This window comes from Rana temporaria, chromosome 4 (genome assembly GCF_905171775.1).
Source record: "Rana temporaria chromosome 4, aRanTem1.1, whole genome shotgun sequence".
Classification (NCBI taxonomy): Eukaryota; Metazoa; Chordata; class Amphibia; order Anura; family Ranidae; genus Rana; species Rana temporaria.
Genome location: NC_053492.1, coordinates 231,352,746 through 231,375,133, shown reverse-complemented (window position 1 = coordinate 231,375,133; position 22,388 = coordinate 231,352,746). Strand labels below are relative to the sequence as shown.

The window sequence follows — 22,388 nt, the reverse complement described above, 5'->3', positions numbered from 1 at the left end:
TAAGACATCCTTCCTCAAACCACATCCATCCCACCAATTTCAAGCTCAACGAGCAGGAGGCTTCTTTCAATGTTGCCAGCTTCCCTTATTGTTCCCTTATTGTTGCAAGCTTCTAGATTAACAATATGCTACCTTCTGCCACATAGGTATGTACTCTGGAATTATTGCTCCACTTGTGTGTACATGTATTGCACTGTGCATGGATCAAAATCTTTAACCTTGCTACAATTCATTTTTTAATGACAAAACACAGAGATTACTTATAGTAAAAGGAAAAACATTAAAGATTTTGTTTGCAAACAGACTACAAACATTAGGTCTTGCAAATTAAAGCTTAAGGTTCCTCAACTATAAAATTTGATAAAAATATAAATAGCACAATCAGTGTACTTTAGACCCCTTTCACACTGGGTCGCTTTGCAGGCACTATAACGATAAAAATAGTGACTGCTAAGCGACTTGAAACAGCCACTGCTGTCTCTCCAGTGTGAAAGCCCAGAGGGCTTTTACACTAGAGCGCGCTAGCAGGACGGTAAAAAAGTCCTGATAGCAGCATCTTTGGAGCGATTAAGGAGTGGTGTGTATACCGCTCCTCCACGGCTCCTGCCCATTGAAATCAATGGGCACCGCGGCTATGCCGCCGGCAAAGCGTCTCTGCAGAGGCACTTTGCGGTGGTTTTAACCCTTTCTCTGGTAACAATGGTTGATTTATAAAAAATAAATATAAATGAAAATGGATCCTAAACTTATGACATTCTGATTTTTCTTTTGACCAGGTTGCAGTAACATTTTCTTATGTGACAGGTGGTAAACACAGTGATCTAAATACCCTTTTGTTAAAGCATTTAAGAAACAAGAGGTTCACTTTCAGTAATCAGATTCAAGTCACAACCAAATGATTTTATTCGTATTAACGGAGAGGACATCAAAATAATGAAGACAATTATAAATAACAAGAGTCACAACATGGTCATTAGCTGTGGACACGACAAGGTTCTCATAGTTTGAGGATAACTGGTCTCAAAGTAAGAAATCTATAACAGCCTGAAAAATCATACAATGGGGTGCTAACTTACTAAAGGCAAATAGACTGTTCACTTTACAAGGCAAATTGCACTTGGAAAGGGAATTTCCTCCAGAGTTTAGTGAATGAGGTGACGCCCTGCTGACTTCCATCACCCAATCATGTGCGAGCAAAAATGTGTTTTATTTTCCTTGCACATGATTGGTTGTTCTTTACTAATAAAATCTCACCCCATTCACTAAGCGGAGGGAAAAACCATTTGCAAAGTGGCACTTCTGTTGCAAAATTAATAGTTTTTCTACCTTTAGTAAATTAACATGCGTATGTCAGTTTAATGACTAGACAGAATGGCAACGATGTATATTAGAAAAATATGGGTCTCTGCATCTGCAGTACAAGGGGTCAGCAATAATTGTGTTAAAACCTTTGCACATGTCAAAAGCCAATCATTTTTTTTTAAGTGGTTAAGCCAAACATAAATCTCAGTGCAATAAAAGAAATACATGTACACATGCATATAAAGGTATCAAACCTAAACAAAAAAAAAAAAGCATCTTCTCCTTGAATTCTGTTTTGACAAAAATATAACCTCTATCAGATTGCTAGGTTACTTTTCTTAAATTACAACTCTAAAATCAGTTTTAGCCCATCTTAAATTGTTACATAAAAATCATATTACATATTGTAAGCTTCTGTAAATGTATAGTGTATGAATTCTGTAGCAAAGGAATACCGGTGCACAGCTTATAAAGAAACTACACTTTAAAGGAAACCTGTGCTCAAGATGCTACTACTAAACTTATTTTGAAAATGCCAAATGACAGGCAATTATGCAGATACACTCACTTCAGTGCTTTCTGAGTCAATGACATTCAACAAACATGCAGCCAGTAGAGCCAGAACTGCTTATATATGTAAATGTTCGGGGTCAGTGGCTCTGAAAGTACTGGAAGCACTAGATTAGCATGGTAGCCATTTAGCATTTAAAAAAAAAAGTACAACCCCATATTTCTCTCTGTGCAGGTCTACTCAAGTCAAAGCTGTGAAAAAGGTTCTCTTGACCAAAGTGTTACTATACTCACCTCCCCTTCAGGGATGCGCTGCCTGCATCTTCTCATGGGTTTGAGATTTTCAGCAATTTTAACTTGCCACTCCGGGATGATGTAACCCCTGCGCGTGTGCATATATCATCCCAGCAGATGCTGTGCATGCGCAGGTCAATGTACATTATCAATAAGATTGTGAACAGACTTTATTGCAGAAGAGACATAGGTCTCTTCTGCAATAAACAGCAAGTCTGTTAACAGATTTTTAATTTTTACATGAAGTTCATCTTTAAGAAAATGTTTGTGATGTTCTAAAGGTTTCTGCAGTATTGAAAAAAAAAAAAAAGAAAAGCCATGAAGGTAAATGAAACCTCAAAAAAGTAAGGCAGACTGTGCTTCATGGCTACCTCCTGCTTGGAAAATATTGCCATATTTGACTCCAAGATGGTGCAGAAGAAACAAATTAAAAGTCAAGGCCTCAAGAAGCGTGATAAATAAAATTTTAAAAAACTCCTAAAAAATAGCCTACTAGGGCCACAGACAACAACTCTATTGTGCTACTAGATCAAAACATCAAAAAGTATGAATTAAGAAATCTCTGCAATTATTAAAACCTGTCTGCTTTATATTAAAACTTCTCTATTATTATGGAATGTCTAGTTCCTCTTGCAGAGGTTACTTCCCTTTACATAAACCCATATGTACTAATCTCTTAGTGCAACAATTCATTCATTAGCCAGCTACTTCAGTAGGTTTTGCAGCATTGCTGTGGCATAGGTTGGCCGAGCTTGTCTGCTTTCAATAGCGTTACTCAAGTACTGGATACCACCACAACGCTCCCAAATCTCTTCAAATTGTCTAGGAAGAATTTCTGCTCCCCGTTTTCTTGTTAATCCAGTTTCTTCAAGGTTCAGTTCACACATTTCCATGTCATCTTTGCCTAAAAATAACACACAAATCATTTTACAAATCGGTATGCTCAACATATATGTTTATGTACTTCTAATCAATTTTCAAGAACCAAACAATATTAAGGAACTTAACTTTGAAAGCTCCCTTTGCACTTCCTGTACTTTTACATACAATAAATCAGCTGGTGACCTGGACCACAATCCAGAGTTAGGTAGAACTCCAGTCCAGGGGATGCCGTAGCAGCTGCTAGGGAAAATCACAAGAGAATCTGACAGACTAGTTGTACCCAGGTTGATCAATCAATCAATGAGGTACATTCAGCCTACCCATTAATGGTTCAAATCTTGGTGGGTGCTGCTGAACCGGCCAAGATTCTAACAGCATACGGCCAGCCTAACTAGGTATTACTGTAGTCATTTGTTTGCCTTACCTTGCAATAATGGGCTCACGCGTTTGTTACAGTATGAAGTGTCATGGCTAATGTATTCCTCTATATCCATGCATTAATTGGCCTATCTTGTTCAAAAGGACGGGCAACTTCTTATTCTGGATCACCCAGCATCCAGTGCATGACTCGCCATTTCTTCTGTTTGGATCACAAATGTGGAAGTGCTAATGATGGAGCTCGCACAAGTTTTACTGCGTTTTGTGATGCAATTTTGTACAGGTCAAAGGGTCACCAATGTTAAAAGCAGAAAAACGCCTTTAATCTGCCCAAAAATAAGCTCATGTACTTATTTGAGCTTCAGGCGATAGAACGCTCAGATGTGAACAGGGGCCCATTTACTGTAAATGATTGGGCTTCTGCTTGTTGGGCATTTTTTACTTTTAAGATGAGCGTTTTAAGAGCTGAAAACTTCTGCTTTTTGGATCCCCCCCCCCCCCCGCCCTGGTATCACATTTGCCACATTTAAGGGGGGAGCAGATACCTGTATAATGCAGGTATTTGCTTCCACTTCCGGGCATAGATAGCCGCAGTATCCGCGAATATCTATGCCATGTCCAGCCCCTCCTCCGTCCTCCCCGCTGTCTTCTGGGAGACACACAGAAGGCAGCAGGGACCATTCAGATTGTGCAGCGCGAGTCGCTCATGTGCAGTAGGGAACCAGGAAGTGAAGCTACAAGGTTTCACTTCCAGATTCCCTTAGGGATAGATCTGCTTCGGGTGCCGACATCGTGGGCGCCCTGGACAGGCAAGTGTCTATATTTTAAAAGTCATCAGCTGCAGTCTTATTTTTTGGCGATATAAACTAAAAAAGAGCGACAATTTTGAAAGAAAAACAATATTTTTAACTTTTTGCAATAATAATAATAAAAAAAATCTTTAGCAGTTTAGGCCAATATGTATTTCTTCTACACAGTCTTGGTAAAAAAAAAACAACAATAAGCATATACCGATTGGTTTGCGCAAAAGTTATAGCGTCTACAAAATAGGTGATAGATTTATGCCATTTTAACTTTTTTATTAGTAATGGCGGCGAACTGCGATTTTTAGCAGGAATGTGAACATATCGGTGGACAAATCGGACACTTTTGACACTTTTTTGGAACCACTGACTGGAGGAGAAAAGAGATTGCTGTTCCTGATCACTAGGAACAGCAGATCTGTCAGAATGGAAATCCGTTTGTTTACATTGCCAGATCCCCTTCTGGCTCTCTGCAGAGCAATCGCGGGTGGCCGGCGGACATCACGGCCACGAGCATCGGCTACAGCATCGCGGGCGCACCCCCTATCGTTCTTAACGCAGCCGACGTACACCTACGGCGATTCGTGCGGCCATCCAACCTGTCGCAGCATAATGAAGGCGGCCAGTCGGCAAGCGGTTAAAGGTTACAGTTGCCACAAAAAGTATGTGAACCCTTTTGGAATGATATGGATTTCTGCACAAATTGGTCATAAAATGTGATCTGATCTTCATCTAAGTCACAACAATAGACAATCACAGTTTGCTTAAACTAATAACACACAAATAATTAAATGTTACCATGTTTTTATTGAACACACCATGTAAACATTCACAGTGCAAGTGGAAAAAGTATGTGAACCCTTGGATTTAATAACTGGTTGAACCTCCTTTGGCAGCAACCAAACGTTTCCTGTAGTTACAGATCAGACGTGCACAATGGTCAGGAGTAATCCTTGACCATTCCTCTTTACAGAACGGTTTCAGTTCAGCAATATTCTTGGGATGTCTGGTGTGAATCGCTTTCTTGAGGTAATGCCACAGCATCTCAATCGGGTTGAGATCAAGACTCTGACTGAGCCACTCCAGAAGGTGTATTTTCTTCTGTTTAAGCCATTCTGTTGATTTACTTCTATGCTTTGGGTCGTTGTCCTGTTGCAACACCCATCTTCTGTTGAGCTTCAGCTGGTGGACAGATGGCCTTAAGTTCTCCTGCAAAATGTCTTGATAAACTTGGGAATTAATTTTTCTTTTGATGATAGCAATTCGTCAAGGCCCTGATGCAGCAAAGCAGCCCCAAACCATGATGTCCCCACCACCATACTTCACAGTTGGCATGAGGTTTTAATGTTCGTGTGCTGTGCCTCGTTTTCTCCACATAGTTTTGTGTGTTTCTTCCAAACAACTCAAATTTGGTTTAATCTGTCCACAGAATATTTTGCCATATTTTACTGCTGTGGAACATCCAGGTGCTCTTGTGCAAACTGTAAACGTGTAGCAATGTTTTTTTTGGACAGCAGTGGCTTCCTCTGTGGTATCCTCCCATGAAATATATTCTTGTTTAGTGTTTTACGTATCATAGATTCGCTAACAGGGATGTTAGCATATGCCAGAGACTTTTGTAAGTCTTTAGCTGACACTCTAGGATTCTTCTTCACCTCATTGAGTAGTCTGCACTGTGCTCTTGCAGTTATCTTTACAGGACGGACACTCCTAGGGGGGGAAAAGCAGCAGTGCTGAACTTTCTTAATTAATAGACAATTTGTCTTACCGTGGACTGATTAACAGCAAGGCTTTTAGAGATACTTTTTTAACCCTTTCCAGCTTTATGCAAGTCAACAATTCTTAATCGTAGGTCTTCTGAGAGCTCTTTTGTGCGAGGCATTATTCACATCAGACAATGCTTCTTGTAAAAAGCAAACCCAAAACTGGTGTGTGTTTTTATAGGGCAGGGCAGCTGTAACCAACAACTCTAATCTCATCTCATTGATTGTACTCCAGTTGGCTGACACCTCACTCCAATTGGCTCTTGGAGATGTCATTAGTCTAGGGGTTCACATACCTTTTCCACCTGCACTGCGAATGGTTACATGGTGTGTTTAATAAAAACATGGTAACATTTAATTCTTTGTGTGTTCTTAGTTTAAGCAGACTGTGATTGTCTATTGTTGTGACTTATATGAAGATCAGATCACATTTTATGACCAATTTGTGCAGAAATCCATATCATTCCAAAAGGGTTCACATACTTTTTGTGGCAAATGTATGTAGATCCTAACAATAAAATGTTCTTCTTTGTTCTCTTTAGGTCTGTAATATATAAAGATGGAAGTGTTTTGATATATTAGTTTAAGAAGTGCAAAAATTCTTGAACCCCGTCAGATAATAACTTGCTAAATGCCTGCACTGCATCCTTAATAATTATATTGTTCTAGAGATCTTTAAAGCGGAGTTCCACCCAAAAGAGGAACTTCTGCTTTAAGTACATCTTACCCCCTGACATGCGTCATTTGGCATGTCATTTTTTGGGGGGAGGGGAGCGGGTACCTGGTTGACAGGTACCTAGCTCCCACTTCCACTCTGGGCCACCTAGGCGACTCCTCCTCTCCCCCTAGGCAGCCCCTCCCTGCCTACAATCTTATGGGACACGTCACAGGTCCCAGAAGATTTCACGGACATTCATGATGCGCAGTGCGACTCGTGCATGTGCACCCAGCTGTCACAGTCAGATGGGAGAGGAGCGAGGTCAGCAGCTACAATTTTTGTAGCTGCTGACTTTTAATAAACAGAACCGGGTGGAACTCCGCTTTAAGGACTACAAAACCCTGTTCTTGTATTTTATGAAGAAGAGGAGATCGGGGGGGGGGGGGGGTTCTGTTGTTCTGTCCTGTGTCTGTTGTACTGATATAGTAGGGTGAGTGGACCTTATCACCCTTGGATAGAAGATGTGTTACTGGCAGATTCACCAATTGAAGATAAAGGAAAAAAAAATTAAGAAAGGACACCTAATGCAACCACCACGACTAAGTACTGGTGAGCTGCATTATATTTGTTTTTTGATTCAGATATGCATTGAAAAAAACATTTTTGGGCGAGGCTTGGGCTTTAAAAAAAAAATCTAAAAATATCATTATGTATAAAAAACTGTGCCCACTTACATATATATAGAACAGTAAAAACATTACATATAAGCTAAAGATTAGGGATGAGCTATATGTTCGAGTCGAACATGCGTTTGACTCGAACATTGGCCCGTTCGCCGAAGAGCGAACAATTTGGGGTGTTCTTGGCATATTCGAAAAGCCACGGAACACCCTTTAAAAGTCTAAGTTTTAAAAATGGCAGTTTTTTTGGGAGCAGTGATTTTAATAATGCTTAAAGTGAAACATTAAAAGTAAAATATTCCTTAAAATTTCGTACCTGGGGGGTGTCTATAGTATGCCTGTAAAGTAGCACATGTTTCCCGTGCTAAAACCGGTCTATGCACAACATGGCATTTCTAAAGGAAAAAAAGTAATTAAAAACTACCCGCGGCTATAATGAATTGTCGGGTCCCGGCAATACAGATCAAAGTCATTGAGAAATAAAATAATGCGTGGGGGTCCCTATAAATTTCATTACCAGGCCCTTCAGGTCTGGTATGGATATTAAGGGGAACCCTAAGACAAATAAAAAAAATGGCATGGGGTTCCCCCCAAAAATCCATACCAGACCCTTATCCAAGCACGCAACCTGGCAGACCACAGGAAAAGAGGGGGGACAAGAGAGCGCCCCCCCTCCTGAACCATACCAGGCCACGTTCCCTCAACATGGGGAGGATGTCCCCATGTTGATAGGGACAAGGGCCTCATCCCTACAACCCTTGCCCGGTGGTTGTAGGGGGTCTGCGGGTGGGGGGGCTTATCAGAATCTGGAAGACCCCTTTAACAAAGGGGAAATCCAGATCCCGCCCTCCCCATGTGAATTGGTAAGGGGTACATTGTACGTATGTAAAATTTTAAAAATGACATGAGACAGCTTGGGACAAGTCCTTTATTTAAAAAAAGAAAAAAAAGGGTTCCAGCGATGTCAGTCTTGATGTCCAGCGTTGTAATCCATTCTCGATGTCCAGCGATGATCCATTCTCCAGCGAGGAACAATTGGCGTAGGGTTCCCCTTAATATTCATACCAGAGCTAAAGGCCCTGGTAATGGAATTTAGGGGGACCCACACGCATTTTATTTTTTAATGACTTTGATCTGTATTGCCGGGACCCGACAATTCATTATACCCGCGAGTAGTTTTAAATGGCTTTTCCCCTTTAGAAATGTCATTTTGTGCAGAGACTGTTCTAAACACGGGAAACATGCGCTACTTTATAGGCATACTATAGACAGCCCCCAGGTACGAAATTTAAAGGAATATTTCACTTTTATTGTTTCACTTTGAGCATTATTAAAATCACTGTTCCTGGAAAAAACGTCAGTTTTTAAAACTTATTTTTTGCATTGATACATCCCCCGGGGCAGGACCCAAGTCCCCAAACACTTTTTCTGACAATAACTTGCATATTAACCTTTAAAATGAGCACTTTTTATTTGATTTTGCATGTTCGTGTCCCATAGACTAACGGTGTTCGAACAAATTTTTTGCATGTTCTGCTGCGAACCGAACCAGGGGGTGTTCGGCTCATTCCTACTAAAGATACAAAAAACAGTTCCCACCCCTGGATAAACAGGGTAGGAGGGGGCCTCCTCAAATGGATTAATACATCTGAAATGCATACAAGTCTACACTTGTTTCAAGACTTTTAAATCTACAAGTTTTTATCGAAAGTTAATCAATTTAAATATTCTTGAGTGCAATTCACATCTTTACACCAAAATTATAACATTAAATAAGAAGCATGCTAACTATTAGTGCAGTTTCAACATTTCTTTAACCTGCCTCTAATACAAATACATTTTACTAGGCATGATTTAAAAAAATAAGGGAGCACACCTGCAACTAATAGGATGGGAGGTTTGTCTGGGTGCAGTTCCATCTGACGAGCAATCCATGTGCCATCAAAGTGTGCATACCACCAGCCCTTCTTCTTGTTCTGAGGCTCCTTGTACTGGTCAGCAGGACGAATAAATGGAATACGGAAGTAACGTTGTTGTCTGTTTACTTCAATCTCCTGTTGCCTGGCAGGCAGCTGTACAACTGGATTCTGTTGGGCTACATACAGACAACAATTATTTATAAAAAATGTCAATTTCATTTTTTTATTGCCTCCAGTCATAACAAGTGAGCTACATGTATAGTGGCGACATAATTTTTTAATTAAGCTGTACCAAAATGATGCTTAATGAAGGGGTTTTCAGTTGCCCTAAGCTCCTCATAATCTCAGTGAGTACTGTATGCCATCTTGGCGCCCTTGAAACCTTACTATACAGAGGACCAATGCAATATCTTCCGCTGATGATTAAAATGTGACAGGGTTGTATGCAAGCTGGATTAAATAATAGCCCTACTATTACACATTGGCCACTAGAGCATAGGATTGGTTCAGTGTACCATTGCCAATTGAGGAATCCACCCCACGTAACTGAATTTCTGAATTTCTAGTGGAAGTGTTCTTATGTAAAATATGCACTTTACACAACTTGATATAGATGTTTACAGGCCTGTAACAGCAGTACAAAATAACTGATGAACTGATGTCAATGACATATGACTGCTGATTGGTTAATGCATTTTCTTGTTATAAGGCTAACAGAGATACTGACTGCAGCCTGGTGTACATTCGATCCGCCCTAGCTAAAGCATAAAATAACATAAAAATTCTCCATTAGCTATACTACGTGCCTAGTTTCATAATGGCCATCGATACGGCATTAGAAATTCATACAGGATAATGGGCCTGTATTGCTTTTTGTCCATTCTGCAGTATTATTGCCTAGAGCTAAAGTTTGTCATATTATGTAGCATTTACTTTATTACAGTGCTTGGCTTTCAAGTCTAAATTTGAAAAATGGTGTACTTTTAAAAAGGATGAAATTATATTACATGGCTCAGTACTTTCCCTTATATTTGCTGAAATAATATGAAGCTCAATTAGACCTTTAAGAATTATGTGAGCTAGGTCTGAGTTTTTACAGAAGGGAATGGGTAAATATTCAGGAGTCATTTGCAGGTAAGCCGTCTGTAGCAGGCACCCTAGGCTTTATTTTCATGAATGTTTTGCATAATGTTTAGATGTGGTACTAGTTCTATGACACCACTGAATTTATAGTTGCAAATAAGTTTAAAATTCTTGCAGACCTATTCTCTCATGCTGAAGGGAAATAGGTGTGTTGAAGTTGCTTACCAACCAGCTTAAATTTTTAAAGAGCAACTCCACGTTTGTTGAGAAAAAAAAAAAAAAACATCTATGTGTATTGGAAGTAGGTTAAACTTTGGAACAGAGACCTACCTGTTTCTGTTCCTAAAAAAAGCTGAAATGTTCAACGATGTCCTTGGAATACTGATTCCCAAACTGGAGTGTCTCTGTTCAATATAATCAGCTAAAGCACTTGCAGTCTCTACTAAATGAATACAAGCTGACCAATGTAAGCACCCACATTAGTGTCAAGTGCTTTTCCCCAACCCTCTAACTGCCACTTTTGCTAGACAGTTTGGTCTGTTGTTGAAAAGTTGAAAAATAACAGATTTATTGGACAGATCACTGGGTGAAAATGTAAGGATTGGTATGCTGCAATATATTAAATTTTTGGGCTTAGCTATGCTTTATACAGCAGCACAATGAAATTCAGAAGCCCTTACCTGCTCTGAGAGTGTTTTTTCTGGTCTACTTAAGTGCTATTAAGAAGTCCAAAATCACAGGCATATGCATATCAACTTGAGGAAGCAAAGTCCAGGGCTGGCCTGTCCCTTACCTTGTGTCTCACTACTGACCCATAAAATTGATGGGTAGCTTGAGTGGCAATAAGGAGGCGAGGCGGGAAGGCAGGGTGGTTAGCATTTTTTGCTTCTAACTGGCTCCCACCCATGAACATGTTGAAAACAAGACAAACACAAAAAAAAAAAAACGTATTTTCACAGGGTCCCCTGTCTCTATCAGGTACAAGCATTAGAAGAACTACAACCTGTATGTGTTCACCCTCTGATCCTCAGTTTTTTTAGCATTAGGCAAGCGGTTAACGTGGATTTAAAAGTGCATTCTAACCTTCACCTGCCTGAATGCAGATTATAGCGTTTTAACAAAACTCTTGTGACACCACACTATCACTTTTGTGGCGGTATTACAGGACTGGCAATCAGAGCAATGCCACCGCTTGGTGGTAACAAACAGCCTTCTATCAGAAGATGCTAGAAGACAAAAAAGGGGGGGAAATAGGTGGAGTTTTCTGGTCCTGGAGTACATGTTAAGTGCTACCACAATACAAAGACGATAGGGTATTATTGATTGTATTTGTGATTTCAACAATGATTTTTAAATGAATATCTCGCATTTTTTTTTTATAATGGCTTAGCTAAACTTTTGTCCAAGTGTAAAACATTCATAGGATTAGTTGTTTTCTAAAACCATTCAGTTATTTGTGAAAGTTTCCAATGAGCAACTTGGAGCAAATTTCACATTATTCGTCATCACAAATAAATGAAAAGCATGTAGTGACACAGTAAGTATAGCTGCTCTATGTTTTCTTCTAGAATTCAGAAACTTTTTTTTCCTTTTTATGGTGACAAGAAACATAAAAATATTTTATCCTGCAGATAGTGTAGGCTGACAATACTCCTCTATCAAACAATTTACTGAGTCACACTGTATGGGGGGGGGGGGGGGGAGAGATGTGTCAAATGTGTGTACAAATATCTAGTGTACTTTTCTGTACCTAACTCCTACTTAACTTGTCCACCCCCCACCCCATAGTAAGGGCAAAAAATAATAAAACATACACAATTATATTGGTGACAGAAGCTGATGGCATTTACTAATGTGTTGTCATGTGGGCCTAAAGATCACCAGCTGTTTGTCAAAATGCTTTTTTTTCGAGAATGCTAAATGAGATTAATTCCAGCATTTTTAGTTAATCAAAACATAATGCAGAAAAGAAAACCAAAGCGAGCATATCTTTTTCAAGCATATATAGACAGGAAATGCAATGTGAACTGTGTAGGGGAGATTTAGTAAAACTGGAGCGCTCAGAATCTGGTGCAGCTGTGCATGGTAACCAATCAGCTTCTAACTTCAGTTTGTTCAATTAAGCTTTGACAATAAACCTGGACGCTGGGTTATATACAGAGCTGCACCAGATTTTGCACACTCCAGTTTTAGTAAATCCCTCACTTTGTGTTTTCTTTTCCATTTTAACATTTCCAAACCCAAGAGCAGCAATGTTGTTTTCTTAACATGACACCAGTCAACTTATTCATTAAGGAAAGAGAAAGGAAAATGATGATGTGCAAACTGCAGTTTGCAGCACCAACCAGCGAGAAAAGAAATCTTTACATACTGTATTTGACCCAGTAATTGTTTTAGGTTAGAGTAGCGCACACATCATCACTGCTCCTTACAGCAAAGCTTTCATGTAGTTGATGATGTATAGCAATGAATAGCACCACACCAAGATAGTCAGAAAATTATACAGAGCGGCACCATATTACAGCTTCTCACGCCTCAAGCACTTTGCTACAGATATGTCAGTCATTATAAAACCTTCCCATACAAAACATCATTCATGCATTTTATTTAAATAAAAAAAAAACTGTTGTAATAGTACATGGGTGCAGAGCAAAGCCTTAAAAACAGTTTAGGAACTTGCCAAGTGGGTAACTTATGTGTGTCTATGTAAATTATTAACTGGTAAATTGTATTAAATTATTTTAACAAGACCCTGTCACCAACTTAACCACTTCCTACCGGTTTGACGTCATGTGACATTGTGGATTTTGAAGGAGGGATATTGAAATGATGCCTCATCATTCCGATATCTTATTTTTCTGCCAGCGATTCCCCTCACTCTAAAAACAATCATAGCAGCTGTTCAGCTGCTTGATTGTTTTTACAGGTGGTGGGAGGGCACCCTCCAGTGCTTCTACCGACTCACATCTGACATTTGGAGGCCCGGTATGAAGTTATCACGCTTTCCAGCCTAGAGGCGAGATCTTGGGACTTCTAGACCCCAGATCACGCTGTAAAGAAGACCTGTCATCTCCTATTCCTATTACAAGATATGTTTACATTCATTGGAATAGGAATAAAAGTGAAACAAATTTTTTTTTTAAATGGAGTATCAAAATATAAAAATAAAAGTAAAAATAAACAATAACAAAATAAAATAAATTTAAGCGCCCAGGTCCCCACCCGTTTGTTGTGCTGCATATGTAAACGGCATTCAAATCACAAGTGTAAGGTATCATCGCAAATGTTAGAGCGAGAGTAAAAATGCCAGCGACACCGATGGAGATTTTTAAGTACCGAAGTTTAGCGCCATTCCATGAGCGTGCGCAATTTTAAAGCGTGACATGTTAGGTATCTATTTACTTGGCGTAACATTATCTTTCACATTATATATATAAAAAAAATTTTTTTTTTTTTTTAAATTCATTAAACAGTTAGAAAATTGCTGCACAAATACGTAAAAACATACATAATGTTTGGGGGTTCTCCATAATTTTCTAGCAAAAAAAATATGATTTAGAATGTAGAAGACACGTGTCAGAACTGGCCTGGGTGCAAGTGGTTAAAAAAAGGCACACCGAATCTCGTATTTAAATGCTTAATTGCAGTATTTCCATAAAGTAATTTTAATTCACTTGCGATGTTGTTTTTGGACTTGATAGAACATTGGACAATTCCATGAAGAGTCAGTTTCCTAGAACAGTCTCTTCCCTCCTAGCATAACACAGCCCTCTACTCTTCTAGGAGTGTCTAGTTAATCTGAGCTGGCCCAGCACTTCTAAACCATCCCTCATCCCCCTACATGAACTTTTGTGTAGCTGCTATAGCAGCTATGAGCTTGATTTAACCCCTTGATGTCATGATATACATGGTACTTGCTTGGCTGTCAGTGTTAAACAACAACCTTGGGTAACAAGAAAAATGTGTGAGATGCTATCCATGAACCCTAAAGAAAGTCCATGTAAAATAATTGAATCTGTAGAATCCATGGCACCCTACTGCTAGATTCTCATATGTACGTATTGATGGGTTCAGATTCTGTTAATCTATGGGTATATGAAAACATAATTGTTTTCTTTGTTGTTTCAACTAGAGTGCATGTTTAGGTAGTACCAGCCTTAGAGGCTCCATTACAGCCCAGCTTATGCTTGCAGGACTCTCAAAAGAACATTTTGTATGTAAAGGTTTGCATGGTTTCCATAACTGTAGCAAATGTTATAAAGGTTAGTAGCATAAGGTTTAGACACCTCTCCCTTCTGGTTAGTCTGTTTACCATATCCAAACTTACGGTTGTTGTTCATAAATGGAGCAAAATCTGTAAATAAATACCAGTTATTTTGAATTCAACACATTACATAAAAATTAAAATGCTTTTTATGGATGTCATCGTTTAAAAATGATCTATTAATAACAAGTCATGTTATAAAAAAAAGGGTCAGCTAGAAAAAAGAATTTGGAAAAAGAGCAATCGTCTAATGCCTGCTGTTAGTGACATAGAGGACAAATTCACTTTAAATAAAACTTCAGTCTACTTTAAATTGACTTCACAAAAGGCATAATTCTGTATGTCCCAGTGACCATCTATGTATCTAGAAATGGTATACTAATGTTTTTAATGCATCAGACTCAGCTAATTATAGCGATAAGGAACAAAGGGTTTCAAATGTATCAAAAAGTAGAACATACATTTTCTCTGCTTCATGAACTTGAAGTTCACACAGAATTTCGCAACGACAACTATTAACTTGTAGCCCAGCTCATAATAATCTAAATGCGTTTTCAACACAGTTTATCTGATAAAAATTACTACAACCCAAAATTTGATCTCGAGGGTGGAAGACTTAATGTAATTTCAATTGAAGAGAATAAACTAACATATCTAATAAAGTGCAAAATACCTATGCTCAGCTTCAGAAAGTTTGTGCTATGGGAAGAAGTTAGATTCTAGGCCAAATCTGTATAAATATCCCTCCTCCCCTTCCCATACGTCCAACTAAAACATTTCTTTAGCATTGTTTGCAATATTCCTAACCTTGCTCATTCTGGTAGGCCCACTTTTGCTAGTTTTCTTCATTTCAAACCGTTTCCATATTAAAATATACAGGTGTAGAGAATAATTACACTAAAAACCTGCAAACACTTGTGCAGCCGCAGAACTTAACATTCTGCATGCCTGAAAGACAGACTTACCATAGTCTGTAATCGACTTTGGAGCTCGCTGTTCAGTCTCCGCATTGCGCTTCTTGTTCTTGGATTTCCAGGCGTGATAAACTTTGAGCCGTCTGTGAAACTCCTCTCTGCATGCTGCCAGAAGCTCAATGTCTGTTCAAGAGATTTATGAGAAAATATATTTTGGTTAATGCTACCAAGAAATATCAGAGTGCCCAGATAATGTCAGCATTGCTAGGCCAACATTCTTATTTATGTTTTTTTATTCTGCTGTTATAAGATAGATGCCATATCCAGGTAAGATACTTTATTTATGTGACATATTCATGAAAATGACAACAGGCTCAAAGTATTTGATGAATAAATAACACATACCTGCATTTTTTTTTCTAAAAATGAAGTATCTTCATGAATAAATGCTATCCGACATACCATGTTAACCTACAAACAACTTTAATATTAAACGTATTTGCCATTCCCCTCTTCTTTATGTTACTAGCTGTACTGGCCTTGCAGTTTTATATTGAATATGTAAAATATAACTCTAGACAGCAAATATTCTTGAATATAGCAGCTATTGCTATGTCTTTTGCATCAAGGCAAATAAATATATCTAGTTTTCAAAAGAAAATAGTTTCTATCAGAAGCGTTTACGTTATTCTTTTTCTTTTGCAAAACTACTAGAGGGTCGTGACTTCGTCACTGGCTGCTCACATTCAATGACTTCTTATTCTGTACAGGTAATTTCTTGACATAGTATAAATGTATTCAGTAAGACAATAGAAAAAAATCAAAACTTGTAAACAGCAGCAACCTTATCAAATAGTAGTATACTGTACTAAGACTTTATTCACAATTTAGCACATGTAAAAACCCAATTCAAAGTTGTAATGCAACCTTTCATTATTGGAAGTGAAAGATACACTGGAGGGGAGTCAAATACACAATGGGGGAGATTTACTACAGCTGGTGCACATAGACTCTGGTGCAGAATCAGCAACCAATCAGCTTCTAGATTTTAATTTAAAAGCTTAATTGAGCAAGCTGATTGGTTACTATGCACAGCTGCACCAGATTATGTGTGGACAAGTTTTAGTAAATCTCCCCCAGTATGTCAATTTGTAGAACATGTAAAGTATGCAGGACCCCAAATATTCCACTTTAGTTCTCTGGGCCTCCATGTTGATTAAACATCATCATGAAAACCCAAGGATTGTTACGAGCTATGGGAGAATTGGTGACAGGCTGACCATTTATTCAACATCTCAAAGCATTACTGTGAAAGCAAGATCTTCTAAAATCCTCTTTATATCAGCCATTTGCAAAATGTGTGGAGCTCATTAGGCACTTGCTAGGACAGGTGAGCATTGCTTTGTATTCACACTCAAAAATACACTAAATGCTGAATAAATAGGCTAGGGATAACCTCCCTATTCACCTCTAAACATTATGCGCAGCAAAAATGTGCAAAGCGTAGCAGTATCTTATATGACGAAACTCAACGCATTACAAATGGAGATATGGGTTATTCTCTTAGAAGTTTCCTTTTGATTTAGGCATGCACTTCAGTTATTAGCAAGACAGAACATCTAGAACAGCAGCTTATTGCTAAACAGAGTATCCAGAAATCAAAACAAAGATAGGTAGTCATGAATTACATTACTGATCGCCATGTTTTGAATAAAGTTTCCTTTAATGCATTATTGAAAATCCCCATTACCTTTGTATCACCAAGATTTTTTTTCCCCCACAACAAAACTTAGGTGACTGACTTCATGTAGGAAAAATAATATTTATTTTTAAATAAAAAAAATAAAGGAAAACGGTCAATGCAGAGTTATCCTACATTCTTCCTGCTGACATACTAGCAAAACACTTTGGAGAAAACATAAATGGTGGGAAAAAAAACAAAAAAAAACTCCCAATCACTGTTCTAGTCATTTGTTTCCTGCCAGTGAGCTGCCCTTTCTGTCTGAGACATCACATCTCTTGCCAATCTATTAGGAACTCTGCCGTCTTCTCTCTAGAGGTGAGATGGAGTTCAGCTCTCTGTTCAATACAGCCAGATACGGGCACTTTTAATGGGAGCACAAGGGGATGAAGTGCCAGATAACAGAGGCAGTTGCCTACTAACAGAACTCTCTTTTTCACACTAAAACAGACAATGACATAAAAGTAATTTTTGTAACGTAGAGATCCATTAATAAAAGTAGAACTACCTGAGCTGTTACAATATTTTATGTGCTACCACAAATATGTTCCGCTTGAAAGTCATACCGGAAATTACTGATTCATTTTACTAATTGAAATTTTGCTTATTTAGAAGAAACCAATTTACATTTTTAAGCGCTTTGGGATAATTTAATCTTGCATAAATCCTGAGTACTTTTATTGATTTTTCTTAAAGTGCCATAGGCATAATGATATTAACAAATGGGTTACCTGAGAAGAATAGAATGGCATAAAAAGGTTCATTTTATTTATGACATCAAACACATTCTTAACAGGCAACCGAAAGAGAGGCAAAATATAAAGCTAAAGGAGGGGTGGAAGGAAAAATTTACTTATGCTAATTTAGGTGAAAATTTAGACCACAACTTGAAACTGGTTCTCAAATTCCTTCCTCCAGAAGCATTTTAATAAATGTGACTGAGAAGAGTCCATAGTAGACTCAGTAGAATTTTAGAGGTTTCTTTCAAACCTCTTCAGTACATTCATGTTTAAAAATATTTTTATAGGGATGGTAATAAATTATGTAAAATAATAAATGTTTATTTGAGATTCTGAGCTGTAATACAGTCAGCAGAGTTAACCCTTGTGTGCCCAGTTTGTTAAAGCTTGGATATCCAGACCAAATTAAGCAAAGTAAACTTGCTCATTTTTTTTGGGGGGGGGGGGGGTGTTATACAAGGTTTTATTTGGTACACCGTTTTAATAAACTCATTCTCTTTTTTTTTTTAATACAGGCTGATATTTATAATATAAAACTTTATTTTTTTTTGTTAAACTTACCAATTAACTGATAGAATGATCATGTGATCTGTAAATACGGTGAGTGGTTTATAATAGTTAAAGCGGATGTGCCACTAAACAAATATATTAAAAGCCAGCAGCTACAAATACTGCAGCTGCTGACTTTTAATATAAGGACACTTACCTGTCCTGGAGTCCAGCGGTGATCGCAGCAGATGACGAGCCGATCGCTCGTCACCCTGCTGCTCCCCCCTCCATCCACGGTGAGGGAACCAGGAAGTGAAGCGCTCCGGCTTCACTGCCCGGTTCCCTACGGCGCATGCGCGAGTTGCGCTGCGCCCGCCGATTGGCTCCCGCTGTGTGCTGGGAGCCGAGTGTTCCCAGCATACAACGGGGGACGGACGGGAAGCGGAGAAAAAACCCGTCCTTTGCCCGTATCGTAGGGCCGGAAGTGGGTGCAGATACCTGTCTGTAGACAGGTATCTGCACCCCCCTCCCCCCTGAAAGGTGTCAAATGTGACACCGGAGGGGGGGAGGGTGCCGATCAGCGGGACTCCACTTTAGAGTGGAGATCCGCTTTAATGAGGGACTTAACAGCCCATTCTAAAAGATAGCATCACACACACAATAACAGGTGCTATCTGTCAAAAGTGGGATTCAGATTAACATTCTATCAGCATGGTGAATAATGGAGTGCTAATCTATAGAATACGGATGGGAAGGGGTAAATATCATCCATATTTTGTATGAAGAGAGTTTTTCCTTAAGAGTGGGTGATTTAAAAAGGCTAAAGGAAAGGTAATATTTCTCCACCAATACTTTTTTAACCCCTTGGCAGCAGCAGCACGCAAATACGTGGCCTCTAGGCGCTTGGTCATTGGTGCCAAAGGGCTGAATATTTGCTTGAATTGCTGTACTTACAGCTGTGCTGAGAGTGTGCAGGCTCCTGGCGCGGTTACCGGCTCCTAACCAAAAGCACTTGATTTTTTGGATCACGTGGCCACCGTGACAGCCAATCACGGCGGTCATATGCTCTTAAGCCCAGCCCCTCTTTACACCGACACCTCCCAACTCTTATGCCCTGTACACACGATAGGTTAGTCTGATGAAAACGGTCTGATGGATTTTCCCATCAGTTATCCGATGAAGCTGACTGATGATCAGTCGTGCCTACACACCATCAGTTAAAAAAACGATCGTGTCAGAACGCGGTGACGTAAAACACGACGTGCTGAAAAAAATGAAGTTCAATGCTTCCAAGCATGCGTCGACTTGATTCTGAGCATGCATGGATTTTTAACCGATGGACGTACCAACAGACGATCGTTTTTTCTATAGGTTTTTTATCCATCAGATAATTGTAAAACAAGTTCCTATTTTTTTAACCTATGGATAAACAACTGATGGGGCCCACACACGATCAGTTTGGTCTGATGAAAACGGTCCATCAGACCGTTTTCATCAGACTAACCTATCGTGTGTACGCAGCACAAGAGGTTTATGACACTAGGAGGTGCCAGTGTGAAGAGGTTAAAGGAAGCCTGTAATGCATGAAAATCGAATGCCATTAACTGCATTTCCCTTTTCTGAAATGCTGGTCACCGGCCTCTTTTGCAGATTCTATGCCATTAATACTTAATGTCACTAATCCAGAGAAAATAAGCAGATAATGAATTAGAACATCACTATATGCAAACCTTCACCAGCTTAGTGACTAAGGCTTGTAAAAACAGACAGGCCACTATAATTTTTCAAAGAAGGTCACCAGCAACAGCCCACAATTTTTTTTCTGTCCAGGTTGCCTTTAAGCCTTCAGGTACTATAAGAGATTTGCATTTTAATTGCCTCCTCTAATCAAATATTGGCATTTAGAATAACATGCTAAATAACACACAAAGTGGGATTGTGAGAGGATCCGCCCCTTCTGGACTCAGGTATTTGAATGTTACAACAAAGTCTACGATAAATCACTGGTTCCCTCACCTAAAATTGCTCTTCTCTCTATCCTGCCTGGTTCTGTTCAATCGCAGAGACGGAGTCTCCTCCGTTTCTTCATGTCTTCAGCAAGACAGCTCATACCCTCCTACTGGAAGTCGACCGCAACTCCTCCATTGTCACGCTGGGTCTCTATTATGAACGATACCATGAGAATGGAGGAGATGCTGGCTCTTGACAACGACACCTTTGATAAGTATACATTGCTATTGCTCGTCTGGCTCCACTTCTCTTCCTCTGACACCCTGGCGAACATGTTGTCCACCCAACCATGATCACCCCTGATCGCCTCCGTCTATGTCACCTCCTTAAGATAAACTAGGTTCTCCTCCCCCCCACTTTATTTACATTATTTCTTCCATTCGCCCTCTCACACTCCCCCATGATCCTCCTCTGGTTTTCTCCTCTCCTTTCCTTCTATTCTCTCTCTCTTCTTTCCTTCCCCCTCCCTCCCCGCCCTCTCGTGCCCCTGATTCTTACCCCCCCATTTTTATTCTTATTTTTCTTGTTCCTTTTTTTTTTTTTTTTTTCGGCCTTGGTTCTTTTTTGTCTTATGTGTCTTTTTTTTTTTTTCTTTTGATTTTATTGTTTCCTTCCTGGAGACTCTGGTTGTAATGTTGTCACCTACTAAGAGGCCATTTTGGCCGCTCACAATTTGTGTTTCGGGTTCTTGTCATAATTGTTCCTGTTATGTTATATGCTGGTGGGAGTCCTGCTGTGGGCGATAGCCATTGGGCTGACTCTCTACCACTACCTATTTATGACTGTACCCTAATTGTGACACCTCATGCTGTTCATGTATAACATGTTAAAATTCTAATAAACATATTTTCAACTCTAAATAACACACAAAAAGAAAGAAACTATAAAAAAATGTCTATTCGTTACAACCTCAATTCCAAAAAAAGTTGGGGAGCTGTGTCAAACCTACATTAAAACAGAATGTAATTGTAAATCTCAAACTCATATCTTATTCACAATGCAAATCAAATTTCAACAGCAAATGTTTAAACTGAGACAATGACTGTGACCGTCTGATCTTTACCTCTCATGGAAAATATGTTACCTTCTCCACAAATTGCTTCCTTGATGGCAGCAACACATCTAAAAAAAGCTGGAACAAAGCCATGTTTACCACAATAAAGCATCCTCTTTTCTTTTAACAATACTCTGCAAATCTCTTTCTCTGAATTTTGATTCATCCAATCGCATAACAGTTTTCCAATTTGCAACCGACCATTTTAAAAGATCAAACTATCCGAGAAGATGGTGGCATCTCTGGATCATGAGCTTTAACTTGCAAATTTGGATTGAGTTCACAGACAGTGATTTTTGGAAGTATTCCTGAGACCATGCAGTGATGTCCATGACAAAATCATGTCTTTTTTAATACAGTGCTGTCTGAGGGCCTGAAGATCACTGGCCTCCAATATTGTGATTTGGACATGTCCTTTGCGCACATAGATTTCTCCAGATTCTCTTAATCTTTGGATGATATAATGTATGTAGATGAAGATATATTTAAAGTCTTTGCAATTTTACGTTATTCTGAAATTGACAATTTTTAGGCACAGCTTTTCACAGGTGATTTTCTGCCCATCTTGACTTCTGAGACACTCTGACTCTCTAAGATGCTCTTTAGATACCAAATCATGTTACTTACCTCTTGACAATTAACCTATTTAGCTGAAAAATGTTCTTCAAGCTCTTCCCTGTTAACACATACTGCCAGTTTTTTTTGTCCTATCTCAACTTTTTTGAGAAGTGTTGCTGCCATCAATTTTAAAATACATTTTTTTAGTTTAACCATTTGATATGTTTTCCATTTTCTATCATGAATAAAATATTGGTTTATGATAATGCATTCTGTTTTATGTAGATTGTACACAACATCCCAACATTATTGAAATTGTGGTTGTATATAAAAACGTATACCCTTC

General features: G+C 38.9%; 1 protein-coding gene across 8 annotated transcripts in view; it reads right to left on the bottom strand.

Annotated features, from left to right (window-relative positions):
* Nucleotides 1–874: 874 nt before the first annotated feature.
* MYO6 (myosin VI) overlaps nt 875–22,388 on the bottom strand; it is a 344,822-nt gene continuing 323,308 nt past the window's right edge. For 5 of the 8 annotated variants that reach the window (XM_040349981.1, XM_040349984.1, XM_040349985.1 and 2 more), the window contains 4 exons: nt 15,502–15,633; nt 14,600–14,626; nt 9,147–9,365; nt 875–3,010 (listed from right to left, as the gene is read on the bottom strand). In XM_040349981.1, coding sequence (XP_040205915.1) covers nt 2,811–3,010; nt 9,147–9,365; nt 14,600–14,626; nt 15,502–15,633 — 578 coding nt within the window. In that variant the 3' untranslated portion in view covers nt 875–2,810. The remainder of the gene's footprint in view (nt 3,011–9,146; nt 9,366–14,599; nt 14,627–15,501; nt 15,634–22,388) is intronic. The other 3 variants (XM_040349983.1, XM_040349987.1, XM_040349988.1) reach the window with 1 other exon arrangement.